General features: G+C 36.8%; 1 protein-coding gene across 8 annotated transcripts in view; it reads right to left on the bottom strand.

Moving 5' to 3' along the window:
* Positions 1-27425, bottom strand: part of SEMA5A (semaphorin 5A) — a 314761-nt gene that overhangs the window by 199694 nt on the left and 87642 nt on the right. For all 8 annotated transcript variants that reach the window (XM_052703890.1, XM_052703888.1, XM_052703894.1 and 5 more), the window contains one exon: positions 19157-19352. In XM_052703890.1, the coding sequence (XP_052559850.1) occupies positions 19157-19298 (142 nt within the window). In that variant the 5' untranslated portion in view covers positions 19299-19352. The remainder of the gene's footprint in view (positions 1-19156; positions 19353-27425) is intronic.

Genomic DNA, 27425 nt, shown 5'->3' with positions numbered 1-27425 from the left:
CATTCTTGCTTGAGGGAATAAGGTCAGGAAGATCAGATGGCAGCAAGAATTACTTTCTTTTCATCAAAAACTCTAAAACCATGTCTTGTTTGCCACAGTAGCATCATGTGTCGCATAGGAGCAAACTTTTATGGGAGAAAACTACACCACTGTGATATTTTTGCACAGGAAAGCAAGCAAATAACAACAAAAATAGAATCAAAGCCCTTTTAAGTGGGAAATAAAAACTTATTGGTAGAATACTGCTTCAAGTCACACTATAAAGAATTGATGCAACTGTATCACAGAAGAAAAGTACCCATACATCAAAATCTAGTTGAAAACCCACAGGCGAAATTCTTTCCATTCTTTCACGAATTCTCCTTAAAGTAAGAATTGTATAAGAATGTATTAAACATCCATAAAATAATTTTCTTAGAATTGAAAACCCATCATAAAGTAATAAGAATAATTTCATTTTTGAATTGTTTTCATATAGATGCAACATGACATGTTTTCCAAAATAACACAGCTATATATTTTGTATACTACAACAAATAAAGAATGCATAAGTTAATTAAAAGCTGTCTGTTGATATGACCAAGCTATGCTGAGTGCTGATCACAGGTGACAAGTTACAGCAATCCCACTCCTCCCCAGTTCTCTCCAATCCCAAGTTTTCCCTCCTCTTCCCCCAACTGTATGTCATGTGCAACAGTTAAATACGCAGTCCTTCTCTGAATCTTCTCTTCTCACACCTAATATTTAAAAAAATTATTCTGACACATCTTCAATCTATCTTCTCCCCATCTTCTCCTCTTTTGACGGTGAATGTGCACATCTCCTTTTCCACATAGTTCTCAGGCTTAAGCCTGTCCATGGAAGAGTAATGCATTGTATGCTACTGTCATACCATCGATATCTGCCCCTGAGTTCATGGGTCAACATAGTAAGATAGGAGGCACATTCGGAGCCGCCCTTGTGGTACTAAATTTGCAAGACTTATAATTCAAAAATGTTTCCAAAATTGATCTTTTCCCATGAAATTAAAAGATAAATGTGGAAAGAGTCAAGAGATTTATGTGGAAAGAGTCAAGAGATTTTGAGGAACCTACAGCTCTTTCACAAGCTGTGAACTGCAGTGGGTTTCCCTGGATCTTTCACGGTTTGGTTCTTTCTTTAGTAGCTTAGATTTAATAGGAAGCAAAGTGTGCCATGGTTCATAAACACATGGAACAAAAAATGCACTGTAGTTCCCTCTGCTCGTAGAACAGTCAAGGGAGTCTTCTAACAGGAGGTTAACAATCAAAGCCAGGCAGGAGGCTGTTAGATAATCACACAAATAATGGAAGTTCAGAAATGTGCCTCATTTTTACTTTAATATTAGTGTCTGTTCAACAGGCCCTGGCTTGTCTGGTGTACATTGCTGTGAACTAGCCACAGGCTGCTGAGCTCTGCAGTTCTTTGTAAATGAAACGGTCAAGTTTTCTCTAACCTAAGTTTCACTGTTCAGCCCACCAAAATTGAGTTACGGCAACTAAAAAATAATTTGAAAAATGACAAATAAGGGAGGAAGAGGTATATTTAGAAATGAATTCAGAAGTGATCTTTAATGGAAAATAGTGAAATTGAAAGATGAGACCTCCAGTCTCACTAGAAAATTAACATAGATATTAAGAAAAATTAATAGTGTTCATGATGTACACATATGCCTCTTCAAACCATGGTGTCCTTTTGGGTAAATAAGAAGCACAAAATTAAACATCTGTGCAGAATCACTTTTTGAATATATTCTGTTAGCAAAATAATAATTGAACTACTGTGAAAATGAGATTTGCAATATTAACAGAGGTCTCTGGGTGGCATCAGTAGTACAAAATCACTAATCTTATCATAAGAAAATTAAAATCTGCTACTGAATGCTGAAGTTGTTTTCTAATTAAACATATCTAATCTAAGTATGGTACATTAATCCTCTTCTTCCTGAGATTGCATATTGATTTTAGCCTATCTTAGATTTCACCTCCCCGTTATGTCTATTTGTACCAAATCTCTATTCTCCTGAAAGTCAGTGGGACATGTCAGAAGCTCCTCCATGATATCCCATGCTGTCCTGCTGCCAGCCTCCCTTCACCCCAGTGGGATCCACCAGCAGAGTTACCAGAGATGGCAAGAGGCCATCTACCTGCTCATTCCACAACATGCTCTGGCTTGGGGTTTCTCTGTGGCACTGCACTCTTTAGGGACCAACAAGGCACACTGGGAAACTTTCTGCTGTGCCATTTCCAGAATCCATCAACGCTAACTATTTTAGGACAAAGGCTGAGAAAACAAGAAATTCTTCAGTAATCCCTGTGCAGCATCGGTATCAATTTCAGCGTGATTGTTATGCCCTCATTTTAAGCTTCCCATTATTATCTACTTCAATGAATAATGAATTCATTCAAAACAACTTCAAGAAAATAAGCATCTCTCTGTGCTAGGGTAAAAAAAAATAGAGAAGAAAAATGGCATGCTGAAACCTGTTGCATCTTTTGTAACTCACTGCTGTTTACACATTTTTTCTTACATTTCCAATCATTGCTCTTTTTAAGCTCTTCCATCATATCATCCTCACAGTAATGAATTAAACACACTCTTATCTTGCTAGTAAGTCATCAGCTCATTGCACATGAAAGTACCACAACTCAAGTGAATAATGGAAATAAGTGCAAATACCATTCCACAGGTGCCAAAAGAACAAGACATTTCAGGCAAAGAATGGCTGTACTCCATCCAAAACCACTCATACTTCATACCTACTGATCCAAAAGGGGCTTTAGTGTGTCAACAACACAACTTACTTTCCTAGGGTTTATTCAAGGTATGTGTTACTCAGCACTCACTACAATGACTTCCAGATTTAAATAACTTCTAAGCTTTAAGGTTTAAAAAAAAAATCTGTAATTAGCTAGAAGAAAGTTCCTATATTTACACACATATCATAAACAAGTTTTTTTTTCCTCAGATGAGCTTCTGAAAACAAAGCTACGTACAGACTTCTCTCCATCAGGCACCATGGCTTCCCTGCAGGTCAGTGAAGTGGAGAGGAAGCCAGGCAAGACCTGAGAAAATGGCTGTGTATCCTCCTCAAGCTATGGAGACCCAAAGCTCCACAACAGCTAATTCATTCCACTTGGGTTGCACAGTGTTCCAACTATGCATAGTGAACACTTAAATTCTGTTTAAACCCATACAAATACAAGGAATTCTTTACATAACTTTAAAGCTATCCTTTACATATTTGTACATCATATACATTACTTCATAACATTAGTCATTCTTTACATATTTTTACTTATTTTAGAGCAAATTCTTCTTCTACCTATACTAATCTAGCACTGTTGCAAAACAGGTCAGTATGAGGTTTCTCTGATGGGTTTTCTTAGTGCTGGATATAGTCACAATGAAAACATCATTAAAGCTAGCCCCTGCTCATCTTACAACTGTAGTAAGCACAGTAAATATTTTCCTATTTCTATTACAAAGCAAAGACTTGTTCTAGGAGTTAGAAGTAATAAGCAATATGTTAATTATACACTAAATAATTATAATATATATAATAATATAATTATTATATATCTCCAATTCTGAGCACAAATATCTGCCCTGTTACTTGCCATACTTCTGTAAGCTGGCAGAATGAATGGTAGAAGCTGAATGCTTTAAACATAGCAGTCTACTGCAAAGCAGAGAACACCTGCCTGTTATAGACTGCTTTTCCAAAACCTTTAATTCTAGACATATGTTTTCTATATGCAATGGTAGGTTGGCATCCTTAGCTTTAGATCCTGACTACTAAGGCAAGTTGTCTTGCAGAACTGTATCAGTAAAACAACCATGTCTTGCCCATGGTTCTACAGAAAATGGAGCCATGATTCGGGAAGAACCTGCAGGGAGATGATGTAGAGTCCTGCCTCCTGGACTGCACATGCAGACTCCCCATAGGATGCAAAGCCATAAGCACTCAATATAGATACAGATTCAGGTCAAAGCTCTGGACAATCATTAGCCCTTTCTACAGGATTTACAGTGCTATCTTTTACCATGCATTTCATTGCATTTCATAGTCAAATTAATTATTAATGCATCTTACAGTAGCAGAGTTTAAAGACAGTACTTAAAAACATTGTATCATAGTACCAGAATTGAAGTTGCGCACTTCCTTGCTACTTCCGCATAAGTAACCCGACTTTTAGATAGCAAGCACATATGTATTCCACCCACAATGAAGAATTACATTCAAGGAAGGTGGCTCTTGTTCCTTTTCTTAGATCTTTAGCATGCTAGTAGGAGAAACTACTGCATTACAAATATTAGCTAAATAGAAAAAAAAAAAAAAAAAAACAAAAAAAAAAACTATTTATCATTTAAACTTACAGAAAGAACACATAAAAAGATCTTCTTTTGTCCTGAAAAATATCCAAAAGCCAAGCCCATCCTCATGTCCCAGTGAAATTCCTGATCCACCTGTTACTTAGATTTGAACATGTTTGCCATATCCTTGTGTATATGGTCCAAATATCCAGATGTCAAATTTAAGGAAGGTGATGAATGTAACAGACCATATAGTGTTTGCTACCAGGCAGCTCTACTGGCCTAAATGGAATACACCAAAAGCACACTAAATACAGCATAGGCAGAGAAAAGCAAAAAAAAAAAAAAAAAAAAAAAAAAAAAAAAAGGTGGTATCACCAGGCACCAGTTCCTCTGTAAAGTGAAAGGCTTAGGACAGACAGGCCTACTATACATACTTAGTACTGTTTTCAATGAGAAAGTCACTCCATGTAGACCCCCATCAAAAAGAGTACATTTATGAAATAAGAAAATATGATTTCTGCACACCAATGGATGAAATAAAAACAATTGCATAAGCAAGTTTAGCTAATGCAATACAAGTCTTTATAAAAGAAAAGACGGAGTTGCTATTTTGCTCATCAAGATTAAATCAGCAACCACAAACTATAGATATTTCTCTTTTAAGTCTTACTATGCTACATTTTGTTCCCCTTGTGAAAACATGTCAGATCTCCATCTATAGTTCAGAGCTCAAATTTGCTTATAGGGGAAAAAAAAGAAAGCCAACTTCAAAACTATGGCTTCTTTTCACAACCCACCATTCTGGAGATCTCTTTAGATCATGAGCAAAGCAGCTACCTTTCTTCTATCATCCAACAAACACAACATATCATGGTCCTGAAGCCTCACCTAGAAGCTCTGCCAGCTCCTCTGCACTTTAAAATATATGTAATAAGATAGATCCTAAGGCTAGAAGTGCTCTTGATGTTATCCTGTAAGTTCACCAGCTGCTCACTGGGCCCCCAGTTTTTAAACAACTATTATCAGCTTCATAATAATTTTGGACATAACACAGCAGGGCTATAAGTAGTTCATTTATTATTAAATTGGGATTTTTTAAAAAAAAGTATATTAAAGTATCTGTTTCTACACTTAAAATAAGCCATATGTTACAGAACAGTGAACCAGAACTTCTTTCTTACACTTTCTACCCAGCTCCCCATTTCTTCTACTACTGTTCTTGTTATTCCCTAAGTGATGACCTCAGCTGCTGGCTCACAGGGCAAGGGAGATACAGCCACAGCAAATGCCCTGCCCTGGTTCCCTGACCTGCTTTCACAGCCCACTCTTCTAACCTCCAAAGTCCCAAGGTGCTTCTGTTCAAGAAACATTTAGATGTTGCACTAAGGGATGTGGTTTAGTGGGGAAATACTGGTGGTGGATGTTTGGACCGAATGACTTTGAAGGTCTTTTCCAACTTTGGTGGTTCTATGATTCTAAAGTCTACAATCTAGCCTGCATTCCTGTTTTCTTTGCATGGACAAACCTTCTCCAGCTAGAAATACATACTTCTGCATTCTTATGTGCGTGCAGATGTCTATTACTGGGATAATTAAAGGGAATTTGGGTTCTGACTGTCTGTGCCCCCAGGGAAGAGACAGTAACATCTGCTACAATGACTACTTATTTCTTATTTTTCTGAACGAGGATTTTGAATTGTTTATGTTTCATTGTTCAAACACACGCACGTTGCATACAAACACAAGTTATAAGGGAAAAAAAGACTTAACTCCCACCTAGATGAAAGCAGTTTCAGTGCCACAAGCACAGTTTTTACACACTTCAGATCACTTTAGAGATCTGTAGAAATTAAATAGTGACAAGGCATCAGCCATGATATCCAATTAGAGCTTTTTGTTGTTAAGTTTTTGTTTGTTTTCCCCTTTTTTTTTTTTATCCCCCTCCTCTCTCTTGTACACAGAAACGAGAAAACCAGAAGGGGAAAAACAACAATAAAACCTACTGAGCAAAGTTTCACTAGCTAGCAGGAAGAACTCTCATTAACCACACTCTCCTCACTTGTAAGGAAAAAAAACCTTGACTTACACATAGAGTATCTGATGTTATAATGTTTTTAAATTACACAGTATAAGTCATCTTAGGATAGCACTGTAGTTAGAAATAATAACTAGGTAAGTTTCACATCTGTTTGAAGTGCTAAGAACTGTGTCTAAAAAACTTTCAGTTGCCCAATCTTCAGCGCTGTATTTTGAACAAATGTTAAGTGACTTACAGACTGTTGCTTAAACCAGAAATTGAAATATGGATTTCCAAATCCTAGTCCACTTTAAAGCAAAAAGCCTGCTGATCTTCACTAACAGCCCAAACTAGGAGCCATAGAAATATCACAACGCAGACTACCATTAAAAAACAGAAGTTATGAAAAAAGGATATGGGTAGAGTCAAAACTAAAGGGTCCGGGAGCTTAGTTCTGGGTTTTTCTCCATGATGTGTTGGAATACAACACCAACTCACATTTGTCTACTTGAACATTGCATTCCACTGTCGTTCTTTTTCCATTTTGTCACTGCACACATCTGTTCTCACTATTTTGCAGTGAAATACTCCAAAGTATCACTCTGAATAACACCACCTTGATATAAGCTTCAGGCCACTGACATAGAAACACAGCAGGGATAGCAGTCTCTGTCTAGATTCTCTGCCATCTCAGCTTTTAGGACACTGCTGTCCTCACAGTAATCGTTACAAATTTTTGATTTTATGATGCTGTCAGCATGAGATTTATAAACCACCCCCCTTTTTGAATAGTATGTATATCTGGACACACGACAAACAGTAGCTCAAGGGCAGCATTAGAGAAAACAAATGCAACAAAAAGAACTTCCACAGAGAGGCACCTGCAGAACCACAAGATCACTGTTAGCCGTCGTGTTTGTAAGGGCAACTGAGGAGCCATCTCCATGGCAGTTCACAGCTAGGACGATTCTTGTGTATTACAGTAAATTGCTTAGCATATTATTCGAGAAGAGTTTAAACAGGTAGTAAAGAGATCTGAGGGATCACTGGAGGCTGTCAAAGCCAGTTTACTCTAGCAGACTACAAGTGTTGGAATGGTTTACTGGTTGTAAAACTTCAACCCAAGAACGTCACGTGTAAATACACGCGCTCAGGCCAGGAAAATAAATTGTATATAAACTGCATTTAAAAAAGCAGTGATTGTTAAGACTAAAGGTGACCAGAAGTCTGTCATCAAATGAGAGGTGGATTTGAGTAGAAGTGGGTAATGTTCAGAGTACCAAGAAACTATGCAGCACAGAATAATAATACAGTATTAATTAAAGGTGCTAGCACAAAGATACAGAGTTTCAGAAAGTTTTCAGGACACTTTCTAGGCCAACACTACCATAGCTAGAATACAGTAAGATTAAGTTCATATACAAGAAGAGAAAGAGGGAAGCTTGGGGGACAGCATGGAAACTAATTTATAGAAGACTTAGGTAGAAGGCATAGAGAAGGAGAACACACTGGGGAAAAAAGAAAACAAATGCAGGAGATGTCAAATAGAGAGACAACCTCAGCAAAACATAAGCATTATTATCCTGCACCAGATGCACATTCCTTCTACTTGTATATCCTGTTCACATCAGCTGTTAGTTCAAGAAAGCCTGGGAAAAAAAGGCATAAGGAATCTGCTGTACACAGCAGTGGTATTTTCAAGTCTTAACATTATGGCTCAATCTAAGGCACAAAAATGAGAAATGGCCTAAATCTGAAACATATAATTTAAGAGCAGAAAACCAGGAGAAGTTTCAGAAAGCTAATCAAACCAAAAGGCATGAAAAATAATTAAGTAAATAAAAATGAGAAGGGTGTGAGAAACCTCTGTAGAATTCCCAGGAGAGAGAAAAAAAAACTTCAGTGAAGGAGGTTGAAGCAAAGGAAACTTTTTCCCACTCTGCACTGTAAACCACCTTACACGTATGCTAACCCACACTTCAGCGTAGGGAATCATTCAGCAGCTCAGACGCAGATGAGTACATTATCAAAACATGGAGTTTTCTGAGCTGTGAAAACAATGCCACCCATCTCAGCTGTTTTCACATGTGGAAATAATACTAGTTGGATCAGACCTTCCCCACACCAGTGAGAGATTTGTTCCTCACTGGGGCAGTTCTGCTAGTCAGCACTCCAAGCAGAGAGTAGCCCACGTTCTCCTCAGTAAGCACAGCTCCCCCTTCCAGTTACCAGCTCCAGCACTCACTGCTGTCCCTGCCTGCCTTCCCCTCCCTGTAGAGGGGCTTAACTTCTCACATTTAACAATTAAAATATGGCTTTGGCACCCAGCCATAGAATTTACCTTGAAGGAAACCATGTTGTACAATTATAGGAAATGAGTATCTGGTCTTAATGAGGAGTTTCACAAAGAAACCTGCACAAGTTTTATTTATTTATTGCAATGAAGATAAGCGTAGGCCAGTTGCCTGTAGATAGTTAAAACAGTACCATGTTACTTTTCTGGACAACACCTGTTTCAATTAGCAAGACTATTTCTCAAAATAAATGTCCTGCAATCACACCTAAGGTGGCATATTACAATGCTAAACTTTTTTTTTTTTTTTTTATTGCAATGCTTTAGCTTAACACAATTCCTTGATTCTATCAATTCTGCCCTAGACAACACCTCTTAAAGTATTTTCAGGCCTGAAGATATTTTATGCAGGGGGAAAAAAAAGGGAAAAAAAGGATATATGGTAACACAGAGAGCAAAGGAGACAAAGTCTGATGCTAATCTCAGTATGAACTTGGACTTGGGACTTCAAATTGGAACACACAACCCAGCTGCTCCAAAACAACAATAAGGAAAAAAAAAAATCAAAAAAAAAAAAAAAAAGACCTCAAACAAACAAACAAGAGTTGCTAGCAAGCGAAAAACAAACAAACAAACAAAAAAAACCACCTCCACAAATTTTCTGCTAAAGAACACTGTCAGATTGCAGGTACTTGACATTATTAAGTATTTCAGTCATCGTACTGTAAGAGCTAACTGTACAATCATCTCCTAATCCTCAGAAATTGTAAAGAACATTTTCTTAGTGTAGAAAGTCATAACACTGGACGCACTACAAGGCAGTGCTACCATTCAACAAGATCTGGACAGATGGGAGCATTGGGCAGAGAGGAACCTGATGTGGTTGTGGTTTAACAAGAGCAATTCTAGCATCTGGGGAGAAATAATCACACGCATCAGTGCAGGTGAGGGGCTGACCTGCTGGAGATGAGCTCTGCAGAGAAGGATCTGGGTGTCCTGCTGTACAACAGGTTAGCCATAAGCCAGCAGTGTGCCCTTGTGGCCAAGAAGGCTCAAAGTATCCTGGGGTGCATTCAAAAGAAAGTTCCCCTCTCTTCCCCCCCTCCAGTCTGCCCTGATGAGACCACATTTGAAAAACTGTGTCCACTCTCCAGTTTAAAAAAGACAGGGACTCCCCAGGAGGAGTCCACTGTAGGGCCACAAAGATGATAAATGGACTGGGACATCTTCCTTATGAGGAGAGACTGAGTAACCCGGCTCTGTTTAGCCTGGGGAAAAGAATAAGAGAGGAACTGATAAATGTTTATAAATACCTATAGGGAATTGGGAGGCAAATGGAAGAGGCCAGGCTTTTCTCAGTGCTACATAGCAAAAGGACAATGAATAATGGCCTAAAACTTGAATATAAGAAGTTCCATACAAACATGCAGAAGAACTTCATAGTAATGGTGATGGAGCACTGGAACAGGTCACCCAAGGAGGATGTGAATTCTTCTATGGACATACTCAAGACCCATCCAGACTCCTACCTGTGCAGCCTATTGTAGGGTACCTGCTTTGTCAGTGGGGTTGAACTTGATCTCTTGAGATCCCTTCCAACCTCTGCAAATCTTTGATAACAAAACTTGGAGTACTATTAGTAGAATGATAAGCTTATGACAGGTCAGAGTACTGTATCACCTGAATATGATAAACTGCCATGTTACAAATGAATATCTACCATGCTCAGCCATGCAAACAAAATCAGCTGTTCAGCATCCTCCAGTCCTGTCAATAGCAACTGAAAGGTGCCACAGAAGTGAGGCAGGAAAGAAAGCATGTGGAAAAAAAAAAAAAATCACCTTAAAATACTGACTGCTAAATATTTAAGAGTTTTGTAGTTCTTTTTCTTTTTTTTTTTCCTCCTTCTCCTCCAAAGAAAAAAAACAAAAACAAATAAAAATATGTATGGACAATGAAAAGGTGGACATGAATGGGCCACACAAAGCCCAGCTAAAAAGGGCTGATTCCCAGCTCCTCACCTTTGTGATGCTAACCAGCCATACACATGCTCTCCTTCAGTAAACCCTAGTAGCAATCTAGTCACAAAGCACTGAAGACCCTGAAGAAGAATGGGAACAAAATTCACCTGAATCAAAGTGCACAATATGCACTGAGAACTTAATCCTTTGGCAAAGCCTAGTTTACTCTGTGCTAGTTGATTTAGAAACAACGGGTACGCTTTTGTTAAGGCCTTTCTCAATCAGTTGAATCAATAGAATGATCAACAGAATCTTCACACTGACAGCATTAATTAAAGAGATAGAATATTCCTTTAACGTTTTTTGAAAAAAATTAAATATTATGTAGTGGAAAAAAAAATTAATCAGAACAATATTGTTTTTCAATTTCTCTTTAAACACACCAAAGCTTATGAAAGATTATATAACTTTAGCTACTCAGCATCTTTATTTCTTGATTGTCTACATGTTTCTTAAATACAGTTCAGTTTGGAATCTATCTTCTACAGTCTTTCTGTAAAAATGCCCACATCCACTAAAAATTTGTATCATTTAAAAAAAAAAAAAAAAAAAAAAAAAACAAAAACACAACACAAACACCACAACAGAAAATAGATTAATTCTATCTGTAAGCTCTTTATCGGTAGTGGCAGGAGCTTTTCATTCTGCTGCTTTGCTTACAGCCAGGAAATTTCACATGCTCTAAACAACCACACTTAGAGAAAATCAGTCATGGAAAAGCTATGCAAAGGCTAGAAGGACATGTTTGTACAGCTGATGAGCCATTTCATTCATTGCTGGAGTTATTAACGTTCTAAGATGGCCCAGCACTTGACTTGAATGCTTACAAGAACCAAAGGAATTGAAATTTGACACTTGCTTTAAAGAATGATCACTTCTACACAGAAAAATAAGTTATCTAGTATCTAATTATTCTTTCCTTCAAGAGCTTCCCTATCATACTCTGTTTCCTTATGGAATTGGATAACGAATATGCAGGCTGATTGAGACAAAGAGTAAAGGGACAGTACCTTTCAATCTTGAATTCTATCATTTTTTTAATTAACTGTAATCAGTTGAAAGTTGCCATTCCCTAGTGGGTGCTTAGTCTCCTGTACAAAAATAAAAGCAGACTTGATTTTGTTAAGGAAAAAAAAAATATGGAGAAGGTATTATTTTCTTTCTTGAAAGTGGCTGGTTATTGAAAGGATAGCACAAGCAATCTCGTAGCCCTGTCATCTGGACAAACCAAAGTTGTAATATTAGCTAGCCATTAACTTTTCTTCACTGATAAGTGTTCTTTAAATAAAGAAAAACCTAAAGGAAGATAAAGGATGGAAAGCAACACACCTCAATCCCATTGCTGAATCTGGCAGGAGGTCTTTAAAGATTATTTTTGAATAGCAGTAGAAAAAGAAGAAAAGAGCAATAAAAACCAAGCAGCTTAAGTAGATTATTATTAGTTTAAACAGTAGCTTGCAAAAAGATTAGGGGAAAGAGATGAGAGTACAAACACAAACAAGTTCATACAGCATGTACTTTTTTTATTCAGCCCGCAAGTTATTTCCTCTTGGCGCATGTTAAGCATATGTGCTCCATACAGAAACCACATGACAAAACAAGCAAAGATGTACTGAATCTATATTACTTAGACAAATACCAACTGAGGGAATTCTGTGGTGGTTAGACAATAAGGTTAAGAAAATATATTTCTTAGGATTCCCGAACCAAGAAATCAGAAAATAACTGTGCTAGTTTTCTTTTCTGGTTAACCTCAAGTAGAAATGAAGGGTTTACTTTCATTTCTTTTAAGGACTGAGACATGTTATTTTTAAGCAAGTTTATTTAACAGATAAGTTCTTTACAGCCCACCATGTATTCAAAATATCACTAAACATAGCTTCTAAAATTGTCAATTGTTTTGTTTTTTTTTGTGTTTTTTTTTTTTTTTTTTTTTTTGCTGAGACAGCACAATCTTAAATTTTGATTACTTTAGAGAAGAATAAAAAAATGAAACTTGCCCTAGAGCAGATGATCTCAGTTATACTTTGAGCATCAATTAAGTTCAAATTCACAACTGTAAATTGATGCCTATAAAAAAAGAACCTAAGAAACTAGACTTTATGCAAGTGAATGACAGGGCAGTAGATGTTTATAACCTCAAACCTGAAACCAGTACTGGGTCAGTTTTCTCCTGCTTATACTTCACCTAATAAATATAAATGAGATCTATATTCTAAAATTGCTAAAACATGTCCCGAATCCATCAGCTAGCCAGCATTTCATGCCAGTGCCACTCTACATATATATGCATGAGAGAGTATTAAAAAAAGAGATGGCAGCGTGAAGCTGTAAGCCTGAATATTCCTCCAAGACAAGCCACAATGGAACAGGTCACTGCATCCCTTGATCTAGCAGTAGAGAAGTGTTCAGTCAAGGGTTTTGCATGGTTTGCACAAAATACACTGTGCTAAATCATTCCACTCATTTCAATTGCATGAGATAACATAGCTAACTTTGCCTGAAACAAAACAAAAGGATGGCTACCTGAGAGGAGCAGGCAAGCTCTCGGGTAGGTCCCTTTAGGTCTATCTAGAGGACCCTACCAACAGCACAAGCCTCCAGTGGACTGTGCAAGATTGGGCAGGTCAAACAGTTTTCAAGTTCCACAAATATATTGGCAAGGGGAAATGCCACTGCAACTACTTTTGTACTTAAAAAAAAAAAAAAAAAAAAACATATCTGCAGTAAATTACCTTCATCTAACACAGCTTCTCTAGAATATGTGGCTAAGTGCTTTGAAAACTATGGAAATATTTAGACAACTTTAATCTTCTCAACTGGTTTGCTTTGTTTTCTGAATAAGAACAGCTCAATTTTCACAAAGACATCGATCTTCACAGGCATTTTATCTTTCTAAATATTATTTGCAAACAGTTTACTTCTCACCGTCCTTACCTACAGGAAGTCTTGTTTCATAGCCTTCTCTAACTATTCAGGTTAAACACATTCATCTACTATATTGAGAGGAAAAGAAACAGTAAGAAAATGTTGGCTATCAATAAAATCAAGTATACTTTATAAAAATTAATGTTTCATAACTGTGTGCACATAAAAGCATATCCAGATAAAAATTAATAAGAATTACAACTGTACAGCTCTATCTTTAAAGATTAACTTATTTTATGCTTTTTTCTGTCTAAACACTTCAAGTTATTTCAAACATAAACACACGTATTTACACACACTACATAAATAATCTTGAGCACTGGATCTCTATGTCCGTTGTACAACCTGCATTTTGTTTCCTTGCCTTCAAACCTACAAGATGCACTACAGGATTTACAGCTTCTTACCTCTAATTTATTTCCAAAGTTTATGCTAACATACGTGATGAATCTTCAGCGCATACATGTAACATGAGCAAGCAGAATCAAGTTAAAAAAACAAATTACAACAGATTAGTGCACATTTGCACATCTAGAGGCAGACTCCTTGAAGAAAAAGAGATTTAAAAGAAGAACTATGCATTATTACAGGTACTCTCTCATAACACACTGAACTGCAAACTACTGAGATGATTCTGTCAGTCCATCCCAATTTTTTTTTACAGACCTGCTTTTATCTGATCCCTATAAAAACCGCAACTAACTTTAAGAAATAAGAAAAGGAACTTCCACCTTCTAAGTGAAACACAAATTGTTTTATTCAACTCTAGGAAAGCCCTATGCATTCACAACATTAATTATGCAGATAAATAAATTACACTATGATTACTACTATAATTTATGAGACAAATACAATGGAAGAGTGTTTGGGGTCATGTCAAAAGTCATTTGCATGTGCATATGCAAGTTGTCTTCCCTTTCCTCTGCCTGGCACATTACTTGAGTAAAGGTTCTCAACTAGTGTGCGTAATTCTTGCCAGTTAATATGAGATGATACATCACAGGCTTTCAGCTAAAAATGATTTTCTCAGCTAAATAATTATAGAAGTTGCACATGCCTCTACAGAAAAGGTAGCTTGACAGGATCATCACCTAAGTGTTTTTTGATGGGCAGTAGAAAAAGAAAGCAGGGTCTTGCAAGAGATGTAGTCCCTATCTATATTTTACCATGACAACTCCCTGGGACTACCTTTTCTTTCTATTGTTTTTTTTTTTGCAGTTGCTCATCCATACACACTACAGTAGGTTCTCACTACATTAGTTTTATTTAATAGTTCATACTCCACCTACCATGCTTCTCAAATTTGTAGAATGTTATGGAGCAGTGTGTCAAAGGCCTCACTGAAGTTCAGATAGATGATATCAGTGGCTCTTCCCTTGTCTAGTGACGCAGTTATACCACCATAAGAAGCAACAAAATTCATCAAGCAGGATCTGTCCTTGGTGAAGAAATGCTTGTTATCCCATATCACCTCCTTCTCTTCCACGTGCCCTAGCACAGCTTCCAGGAGGATCTGTTCCAAGATCTTCCCTGGTACTGAGGTGAGGCAGACAGGTCAGTAGTTCCTTGCCTTTTTTCCAGTCATCAGGGACACCTGACCACCACGACTTTTTAAACATTATTGAGAGAGGCTTGGTTAGTATACATCAGCCAATTCCCTCAGGATTCTGGGATGTCTGTTATGTGGCCCATAGACTTATAGATGGATACTCATGTTCCTCAGGTAGTCGTGCTTCTAATCTTCACTTACAGCAGGAGATACATTGCTCCCTGAGTTCCCATCTTTGATCCTGCAGGATTCATTCATGACATAGTTCTCTCATACATACATCTTCATCATAACTTGATACTCCACGTATTTCATTCCTTACGTACATTTTCAAAGACAAACCTCTCTTACTCATATTTTCTCTTGGTTTCTCATCTGTTTTGCTTAACTAGCAGCCCTGTAATTACTAGTCAACTGCTGCGTGCCTGCACTAGTAATGTTACCCAGTTATTATATACAGTATAACACATTGCACATACATTTCTACATATAATTTCAAAGATTTACTGATTACTCCCTTCAGATTATTTTGCTAAGTATGAGCTACAGCTTATCAGAATATTTTAAGTGAAGGAAATTTTTGTCATGAGTTCAAAGTTTAGATGCATCACAGATATGTACTGATTAATGATATGTGTGTATATATATATTTTTTATTTTTTTAATTTTTTTTATTTTTTACAACAAAGGTCAGTAGTCTAGCATGGAAAAATATTACCAAATCTCATACGAGCAATCTGAAAATAAATGGTTCCTACATAGCAGCATTCTCCACATCTATTTACAGCAAGACAGAACTGTTCAGTACACTAATGATGGCTACTTCGTAAGATGCAACTGAAACAAGAGAACAAAGCACACCTCTGTCTCCAATAAACCTTAGAACAGATAACTCAAAACTGAAAGAATTTACTAGAAATCAAGTATATACTGTAGTAGTCTAAAAGGCAGGATAAACCTAAATTCAAGCTGCTCTCCTATATGTGGGCTGAAATTTACGGATAGAATCAGGCTCAGATCAATGCGCTTTTAATCAACCTTTAGCGTGTGGTACTGGTAACAAATTAAATTATTTGCCTTCATAGTTGTATATAAAAAACATGTAAATGAAACAATCATTTAGTTTGTTAAATTAAGTAAAGTGCCAGAATTTTAATTGTGCTTCTTTAATTTACAACTTTGTGTATGTATGTTATGATAAAATACAAAATTATCATTTAATTTTTAAATCTAAATTACACACACTATTTGAACACTAAGAAAACCTGCATTTCAAACTAAATCAGACTACTTAGTCCATCAATGAGAGATAAACATCCCCCATTCACATTAGACAGATAATTTGCAATTCCAGTTTAAAAGAATATGACAAATTTAGTTCACTCCTCAACATATTGGAGAAAAGAAATGCTGACATCATTACTCTTATGCCATTAAAACACTAGAACAACAAAAAAGACTTTCAGTACAGAACATTATATATAGAGTGGAAACAAATCTTCTTGTCAATTAAATTTCAATAAATCCTAATTCATCAAAACAAAAAAAAAAATGTTCTCTCTTAGTGAAACAAAGAATGCAATAAGTAATATAAAACATCTCAATCCTTGCATCTTCACAGCTACACGCTATTTGCAATTTGTTTTAAATTATAACATCAATGTAAAATAATTTAAATTCAAAAATATAAAAGACAATCATAAAAGTTATTAAATGCCCAGTGTTTTTATAGAGTACATTCTCTAAGTGTTCTTCACTTTGTTTCAATTATTCCTCAGCAGTTCATCCCAACACCTCAGAAGATAACTAATGGCTTGGCTACACAGGCAGTTCAGAGTAGAGCTCCAGTGCAAAAACACAATACGTAAGAGGTGGAAGCAGGGACAAAGTGATCAAGGAGGAATTTAGAAACACTGCATAGGCATGTAAGAATCAAGTTAATAAAAGTTCAAGAGCAGTTAAAACTTGCAAAGAATGTCAAGTCAACAAAAAGAGCTTCTAACTGCTACAGCAACAACCAAATATCAAACAGGAAAAATGTGAGTCTCGCTGAACTGGGCAGGTGACCTAGTGCCAGCAGACACAGATTAGGCTGAGATACTCGACACCTCTTCAGTTTCAGTCTTCACCAACAAGGTCTCACAGGCCTCCGTATTTAGCAAAAGAGTTGAAGAACTATCAGTTATAAATGTAACCTGAACCAGGGATAACTTGCAAGATCTAAGCCCACAAAAATCAAAGAAAGAAGACAAGCTGCATCTATGACCAATGAGATAACCTGCCACTCTTCATCTCTGAAAAGAAACAGAGAAAGTAACAGAGAGAAAGAAGCAGCGAATAAAACATGAGAACCACAGGACAGCCAGTCTTTCTTCAATTCCTGAGAAAGGTCACTCAGTCTCCTCAGAATACTCTTTCATGGAACGGTGGAGAAGATGGTGACAATGAATAGTCAGCATGGATTTGACAAACCAATGTCAACTCCTGGCCAACCTGATTACCTTCTATAATAAAACGACTAGTTTCCATAATGAGGTGAGAGCAGTGGATGCAGTTTATCTCAACCCTTCCAGCATTGTCTCAATGCAAGATAGGATGTTATAGCCTGTCTCTACAGATGGGCAATGAGGTGAATAAAAAAATGCTGGTTGGATGATCAGGTCTGGAGAGAAGTGTTTAAGGACACTTACTCCACCAAGACGCTGATAACAAGTGAAGATCTGACTGATCAAAGACTGATCCTGGGACTTACTCTGTTTAGCAGACATTTTAATCAACAACAAAGGGGAGGCAAGGCAAGAAGTGACACATTATTGAGTTTACAGATAACTCCAAATTCATTGATAAGGGCTGTCATCCAAAGGGACCAAGGTGGGCTGGAGAAAAAGGCCAAGAGCAACATCAAGAAATTCAGCTAGTACACAGGCAGAGGCCTGCACTTGGGAAGGAGCAACCCCTCAACACAGACTGGGAAGGAATTGCCTGGCTGGGGAGTAGCTGAAAAGACCAAAGCATCTTGGCAGACGTGAAAGAGCCAGAAGCATGCCTGTGTAGAAAAGAAGGCCAACAGCACCCCAAGCTTTATTAACAAGAGCATAGCCTGTTCAATGAGATAGAACCAAGGAAAGAGATCACAGAATCAGTAAAAGCATCTAAAATGTTGCATTCCATTTATGACCTCACAATACATGCAGAATGCTGATAAAATGAAACAATTTGCGTGTCCTGTTGGAGAGCCAACAAGATGGCCAAGGATTTGAACATGACTTCCAGTACATTCAGTGTGAACTGGGCTTTGTCTAGCTTAGAGAAGGCTTTGAGGGAGACCTCATGGTGGCTTCCAATACCTGCAGATACTTAACAAGATGATGGAACCAGGATCTTCACAGTGGTGCATGGTGGAGGATGTCCTGGTATATAGTTAATTTTCTTCATAGTGACTGCTATATTGCTAAGTCTTGGATTTAGGAGAAAAACAGAGTTGATAGCACATTGACCAGTGTTTTAGCTCTTGCTGAATAGTGCTTACACTAAGTCAAGGACTTCTCAGCTTCTCATACGTGACCTCCTCTAACCTGAGCTACATACTCTATGATCTTAGCTTTATTTTAATCAGAGAAGAAAATGAGTCACCCACTGTCAACTGACACATTCAGCAGCAAATTGCAAACAAACTTTTCAAACTTAGTTGTATTCATCCTGTGTTTGAATACAGTCCAGGTAATTTTTTTTTATTTTTATTTTTTTAAACAGCACTGAATGCATTTTTCTTTCATAACATGGTACATTACAAACAGAAGTTTCCAGGAATTAAAAGATTACACATTCCTTAGCATAATTATATATATATATATATATATATATATAATATACATATAAAATTATGCTAATTTTAATCAGAGAATAATTATATATATATATATATATATATATATATATATATATATATATATATATATAAAAATAATTTTTTCTAGAAAGAAGAAAGGACACATTGCTCTTACTCCTTACCCTTGTATGCAATAACCGGGTGCACAGTTTTGTGACAGTGAATATCTTCTGCATCTGGCTCCAGTATTCCCAATACTCCAAATCCTGCCAACAGTAGTACAAGAAGGCAGCTTCCTTTCATGGTGGTCATGCTGTCCTCCATAGCATTCACTTCTTTTAACTAGACACTCTTCTCGCACTCATGGGAGAAAAACACCTAGAGAATTCAGAGAAATTTACTCAAGCACAAGAGTAAATACAACAGAGAAGTTAAACAATTCTTTGTGTTTTGTTTGTTTGTTTGATTTTGTTTTTAAATAGCAACAAAATCACTAATGAAATCATTTTCTCTCTTTTTAGGATTTGACTCTCTGATAGCATGCAATCACAACTGTTCCTATAAATCCTTTATAAAGCCATCATCCCTAAATAGTTTAGGAATATTAATTTCCTCCATCAACCGGAAGCATTCAAAAACTGTTACTTATTACCTCCCTATCTTCCTGGAAAGGTTTCATTTTGTATTTGGGCTATGGGAAAATAATGAGCATTTTTTTTTTGTTTTATTTAGATATAACAAATGAAATGGTACTTCGTAAAATAAAATCCATCCCATAACTGGGACTATTTTATAAGATATAAAGCAAGCTCTTGTTAAAAATAACCTGTTCAGAGTAATTGTTAAACCCATTTTTCCTCAGCTACCTTCTCATTGATAATGAAAACTGAACACACGCTTGGGGAAAAACAAAAACAAAAACCACACACACTAAGATATGCACTGGTAAGGCTTTCACCAGCTCTCAGAAAGCGGAGTTGCAGACATGCCATTTCTGCCTAACCACAACAACACGAAGACACGTTCTTGTAGAACTGGCCTTCAATCTTCTCAAACATGCAACATGCCTGACGCTTGAGGCATCCCTGTAGGCTTCTATCTGAGAAGGAAACAAAACCCAAGGCTGCTCTGTGCAGCCACCACTGTTCCCAGTTCTACAGTAACATTAGGTAGAATAAAGTGTCCAACGTATCACACTTATTATGCTCCAAATATCTTGTAAGAGGGTCAGTTTTAATTTTTATTTTTTTTGCTTGTATTTTTTAAAAGAAAATGTCACGTGACATCAAGAGATCAGAAGTAATAGCAGGTTGATTCTGTCTGCATTTATAAATGGCTTTTTCATGGAATCAATAGAACCATGTTTAAGCTTCCCTATCACCATTTTAACTCCATAAAATAGAAAAGGCTCAGAAAACATCAGCTGTTTTCTTGTTCACTTTGTCTGCTCCCCCTCACTCCCTTCTCACAATGGAGAGTGATTTGATTCCTTACAAGTAGGAAGGAGAAAATAAATTGTTTTTTCAAATTACTGAGTGGTCTGCAGAAACAACTGCCCTGAAACATGTATTTTTTGTTTACCCATACAGTGTGTACAGCATAGCACAAATACAGTAGGACAAGGTTGACCTCAATGCTCTGACAAGGTACTTTTGCTTTACAGAAGAGAGGTTGCTAGTTCTGACATTGGCCTAATCTCTGGCCATTTGCTGCGAATGATGAACAGGTTGCTCACTGTATATTCTAATGCTGAAGACTCCTTTCTAATAACCAAAATAATGGTTTTAATTCACAACAAGAATAAAATTAAGTCTAATTTCCATTATATTTTTAAATGGCCAACACTTTTACAACAACAATTGTTGTTATATATTAATTGTGCCAATATTATCTGAAATCCTGCTCAATTCCTTCAGCTTTACCACAACATTCCAAGTAATAACAATCTAATGATGTGACTCAAAACACTTTTGCCACCAGCAGCTTTACCAAGTCCCAAAGGCTTGCCTGCTGATAGCACACTTTTTTAAGGCATTACTGACTTTTAGAAGTGGAAGAGATTCAAGACAGCTCCATAATGGCAGAAATGCCATTCTGCAAATTAATGAAGCCATTCAGGAAAAAAATGATCAGTAAAATTGAATTCTAAAACATATGAGCTCGTTGACTTTTAGTGTGTTATTTAATAAGATGGAAATTTTCTATTTGTCTAAATATCCTAAAGGTTGAAATAAAGTATTTCAAACAAATAGATACTTCATAATAAGCCTGGTGTTTTAAAAGCTGTGCTCAGAAAGCAGAATGGTCAGTAAACATTGCTCTCTAATACACTGGAACCGCTGTCATAAGATAAACTGTGCTTCTCTTACTACTTTATTTTACTGCCTTAAAAATCCTTCCAGCCAAGACCTGGACCCATCCAATCCCCATGAATTTAAAGCAAAATAATTAGATCACAGACATAATACATCTGAGCGCTATGTGAATTTAATAGTAGATTACAGCTTTATGCTAAATTTGCTTACATTTCACAAAAAAAAAAAAAGTGAGAGGGATGTTTCTAGCCTGTTAAATTCAGATTCCTATTTTTTGAAGTCTATATCTTACAATACCACATTCCAGTGTGAATCTATTCCTATGATTTGCTTGTGGCTCACAGCAGGCAATACCTGCTTATAGAAGTTTTGTGCACTCGCATATAAAGGGGCATAAAACTCCTGTTTCAGTGCTTTGGTAGTTCATTTTCTGCAAGGATAACATTTCAAGCATTATGCACCATTCGGATCCAAATTCAACCAGTTTATGCAGGTTATATCATAGCTAATGGATATTACTAACTTACAGATAGCACCAGTATATTACTACCAGGTGGTTCTAATTCAAGTTTCTGTAAGATTATGTATATGTATTTAGGAAGGAAAATGAGGGACAGATACCACATCACAGGTTTTCAGAAGCTGTTTTTCTTGTTCATAGTTCAGCAGCAGCTATTCCAGCAATTCTAGCAATGTGGTACTTTTATATTAAAGAAACAAATTTTCTTTCCTTTAATTCACAAAGCCCCAGAAATACCCATAAATATGTGAATACAAAACTGAAATAAATTAAACAAGAGAAAATAGAAAGCTCAGCCTTCTCTGGCTCTCTGGCTGTAAATGCTGTATACTTGTACAATCATGTTATAGAAGAATTTTAGGGCAAAAACTTTTTTTCTAGCCATGCTGTACTCCTCCTCTCACTACATGCTTTTCATACTGTGAGGATGGAGGCAGGAAACACTCCCTCTTCTCTCAAACAGAATATCCAAAGATAAGTTTAGCCTGTGCAGGAGACACAAAGAAAGTGAATGCAGTTCTGATAATATATCTCAGAGATAAACAGTAAAATTTAAGTTTCTTTCTAGCTCAACTACTACCTTTTTAAGTTAATTAAATGTACTAATCCATTAATTCAATTTCATTTAATTAAATGCATTCATTAATACATTTAAAGTAATAAATTCAAATCAAATACATTGTGGGTAACTGCAAGTAGATGCTTACTTGCAACTCAGAAGAGTTTCAGCAACCCTAGCCAGACAAAAGAACAGTAAAGCAAGCTGGAACCAGATGGAAATTTTATCACCAGGTCTCTCACAAGAAAAGGATGAGTTTTATGCAAGCTGAGCAACTGGGAGGAACAGAAACTCACTAACCACTTCACTACTGTATGGTATGGACAAAGGGAGAAAGGAAAAGGACTCTAGAAACCACAAGCTACACTAACACACAGCAAGAGTAAACAAAAATTTAAAAAGTAAAAAAAAAAAAAAAAAAAAAAAAATACACCTCTCAGCATGTATGAACAGCATGTACAGACATCTTAGAAAAGCCTTCAAAAACCAGTTCTTTTCCACAGATTTTGCAGGAATTAGATTGCTGCCTTTTGCTCATCCTGCAGTAATGGCCTCCAAATAAGCTCCATCTCTCATCTTCAGATCCTGCTTGCAGGAGCATGCTGGTATAGGCAATACCTGAACTCAATGCCTGTACAGCACTGAAACAATGCAATATATTCAGAAGTCTTGAAGCAGACAAAGGACTGGCCCTTTCTCCTTAATATTGTTATACCAAGAACTGGCACTTGACATAGGGCATTGGACCAACACCAGCTGAATGTTAAACACAAAACTTTCAGGCTATTTTCCTCCATATCTGTACAATGTCTATAGGCAAATCTCTCTCAACAGTGAAATGGTACAGCCAGCATTCTTCAGAACTGATCAAGAATAGCCACTCCAACCACTTTTTAAACTATTACTATACATTGGAATTGGCAAATTAGACGTATTATACAGTTTTTCTAGCACGGCTTTTTTCATTAGACTTCTGACAAGTTAAATTTTACAAGTTTCTAAAAGACATGAGGATGTAAAAAGAAAAATGGAGAATTAGAAAATTCAATATGTTATTCTATTTCTATATGTAAGGGGTTTTGTGCACTCTTTCCCTCGTCTACTTTTCTGGACCATGTTTGGCAAGAAGAAACGTAAGGTTTATTAGGTAAGTGTATTATCATTTACCAAAGTACTATTTAGGTTATCCATAAGGTACATTTGAGAAGGAAAAAATAATTCAAGATCATCTTCATTGGTTGAGCCAACAAAAGATATCTATTGCTAAAGAGAAAAGCTAAGCATGGAAGGCCTGTAAAAGCTACATTAGTTCCATGCAGATTCATTAGAGATTGTTCACTCCAAGCACTAAATTCATCTATTTAGGATGCCAATATTTCTAGATTTAAAAACAAAACAAAAATTTCAGTCTACCTCTGAATTATAAACTGAGTTTTATTTTATTAGGCTAAAACAAGCTGCCGTATAAGACACAGAATTTCCATGCAGTGCCAATATTGGCAACAATGCTTTCAAATAATTATCTATATTGACTCTCTGTCAGCTTAACAGCAATTTCAGTGCATGGCAAAGTGAACTTAAGTCAGTGTAAGTATGGAAACAGAGTATGGTTAAAAGATGTTATTTTCAGTTTACACACAGTGCCTGCTATTGGAGACACTGCTCATGTAACTTTCTTTGGGAAATCTATTTCACTTTCCCTGCCTGCTTTGCTACACTTCTGGCACTGCAAAACAGATAAAATTTGATAGAATTATATAAACTGCACTGGACAATGTACACCTTGTGCATAAGCATGAACCAGAAATAAAAGTACTTAGCTAATTACACACTACATTACATCACACTATTGCATTAGAATGGCATTACGAATTCAAATAAATACCTTGTTCTGAATTATTACTGCACACTTTAAAATATTTAGCAATAATTATTTCATCTTCAATCATATCAGTACTGCTACAAATATCAAGTTTGTCTACTCTACTGTTAGTGGGACATCTTTACAACTTATTTGAAGAACAGAATATTACTGCAAGTAATGCAGCTAAAAGAGGGAACTGCTGTTTTCTTTTTAATAAGAAAATCTTCCCATAGTTGTGCATTGTTAGTAAACATTCATAAAAATCCTGAAATTATATCAGCAGCTGCACAGCCATAAAACTGGAATTTGTGAACACTCCTAGGATGTCACTCAGTGTCTTTTTTCTGTGATGGCTTGATTTCATGAGCCAAACTTCTCAAATTCATATAAGCCATTTGAGAGGAGAATTGCTAGAAAAAGGAATACATAAAAAAACTGCATCATCTAACAATTAAAATATACATTTTAAAGGGGAAGAATAGCTGTAAGGGGCACAGAGAAGGAAAATGGCTCCCTAAAACCAGAACTTAGCAGTCAGACAATATTACTCGTGTTCAAGTTGAATATTAGGAAAAACTCCTTCTCAGAAAGAGCAGTGAGGCAGTGGCACAGGCTGCTCAGGGAGGTGATGGAGTCACCATCCCTGGAGGTGTTCAAGAAGCATGCGGATGTGGCACTGAGAGACGTGGTTAGTGTGAAATAGGTAGCTGGTTGGTAGTTGGACTGGATGATCTTAGAGATCTTTTCTAATCTTAATGATTCTATGTTTCTATATGGGGTGGCTAAAATAAATAAATAAATCTAGCTTAATTTTCGGAAGATGTCTATGTTCTCAATTGCCAGCACTGGCAACAGCACAGGTGAAATACACAAGTGAGAAGGGCTAGAGGCAGTTAGAGGCACCAAGGGGCCACATCAGCCTGGATTAACAGTGTTCCACGCTGTTCCAGTAAAAAATGCCTGTGTCTTTACTATGTACGAGTTAAATTTCATGTGTTTCACAAATTATCTCTCCTAAATTACATTGATACAATTTGAAAACTCATTTAAATCTTGTTTATAAAATATAGTTACTACTGTGATTAATTCTGTGTTCCTGTCAAATCCACAAATAAAAGCTATACCTTCTTATGTTATCACTTTAAGACAAACCCCCTATTCTAAACAGCTTTAGAAATGTGTGCATCACTCAGATACTCGATTAGATTAGAGCAATAGCTCAAAGATAACCTCATTAAACATCAAAATGAAACTGCAGGCTCCAGACCTTCAATGCAGAAGTTGAAGCATTTGTCATCCTGTTTCATCACCAGATCCAGTAACGCAGACTGTTTGCTATGCAACAGACCAGGTCCTTCTAATTTGTATTCTCATAAAGTGAGACTCAGTTTCAACTAACAAACTGATTATCAAGTAGCTTCAACTTTTTTTTTTTTTATTTTTTTTTCTTAATGTCACCACTCATTTCTGCAGAGTTATGAATTTTAAGATCCGCAAGAGGCAGTTACCCATCAGCTGTCATTGACTAACACAGTTAAAAATAAAAAATAAAAATCAATCCTTAAACTCAGCGACATTCTGCCAAAAACCTGCTAATGTCTGTTGCTTATGGTGACAGCAAAAGAATATTCTGTCACAAAAGCTAGTTCTCCAGGGCTGCTCGAAGAGATGCAATATTTGTGATACCTATGAAGGTAGCTTTCAAAAGATGAATAAAGTTTTTATGATGCTTCAGATCTCACCCATCACACTATGGTCATGACTGCCTCATCAGTGGGCAGAGTGCTTGTGAATGGCAGCACCCATATCACCAGCCAACCCAGCAGGTCCAGAACAGGATCACAAAGATAAGAATAAAAGTAGTTATACTAGTACAGTGTCAGCCAAAATTAGATCAAAACCCCACATTTTGGGGAGTTTATTTTTCCTCCCCAGCCCCTGCTCTGTTAAAAAAACCCTTAGTTCCCCAGCATTTTTTGGATCCTCTCAAGACCCAGATCCCAACCGTTAGTCTCCTTCCCCTTACAGTCCATCATTGTGGTCACATAGAGCAGCCTCCCCAGCACATTGCTAGGGATGTTCACTGAGCTGGGATTTTCTGTCTGGCAACTAGAAATCAGTCTGAGGAGACAGATGGAGAGATCCTAAGGGATAACACAGACCTTTCTTTAAAAAAAGTAATTTTGTAGGAAAACAAAAAATAGTAATCACTGCTTGAAAATAAAAGTCTAAGCAGTGGAGAAAAATTGGAAGGAGAAACAGAGAAAGTTTAGCAGCCAAAGGGGAAAAAAAATGAGGTGAGAGAAATGAACCAGAAGAGGGCAGAAGCAACAGGCAGTGCAAGAAAACGACACAGAGGGGACAACCCATAGCGGTTCACAGATCCATTGACACACCCTTGCTCTTCTTCGCCTTTCTAACAATACCAACATCGCCTGCTCCTTTTTCAGTTGATACTCTTATTGGAAAACTATATGCCTTTTCTTAGAGCCCAAGAGATAGCCAATACTATCAACACAGCATAAAACACATGCTGATCTACAAGAAGAAAGGGGAAAAATCTTACACATAGCTGTACAGTACTCACAGGTACAGTGAGCAATAGCAGTTCAGTAGACAGTCTTTGCCCCAGTATTCTGATGAATTTAAAAATGACAGAGCTTTGCAGAGGGACTGAGCACTGACAAAGGCCACGTGTGGGGTGGGATCCTTGCAGCCCAGCCTTGTGTCCAAGCACTCTGCAAAGATCTGAGCGTGTACTGCATGACATTCATAGGCTTCGTTTTACTAACTTTTATTGCTGTGTGGTACATACAAGTCAGTAGTTACACATTATTTATAAAATCTAGCAAAAAGTGAATATGTCTGACTGCAAAGCATAGAAAAATGCATTGCATAGCCTTTTTCAGATCACATACTTCAGTGCATAAGCCTTGACTGCAAGATGAAATAGCACCCAGATACCCAGTCCATTGCATTTTTTCTTTATATTCCCTCACTAATCTATTAGGAAGCCCTACAGTATGGAAAGATATCTGTCTCCTGGTTACAACTGAGTCAACAAAGGCCTCAGTATCAACAGACTCCTCCAGGCATAAAATGGACCTTCTCACAACTGCCATCCTTCACAAAACACAATATAAAATTAAGCTTCAGAAGTTTTTATTATTTTAGCCAGCAAGGCTGTTAGTGA

Source organism: Tympanuchus pallidicinctus, unplaced genomic scaffold (assembly GCF_026119805.1).
Source record: "Tympanuchus pallidicinctus isolate F22 unplaced genomic scaffold, pur_lepc_1.0 scaffold5, whole genome shotgun sequence".
Classification (NCBI taxonomy): domain Eukaryota; kingdom Metazoa; phylum Chordata; class Aves; order Galliformes; family Phasianidae; genus Tympanuchus; species Tympanuchus pallidicinctus.
This window is presented reverse-complemented; position numbering and strand designations above follow the sequence as displayed.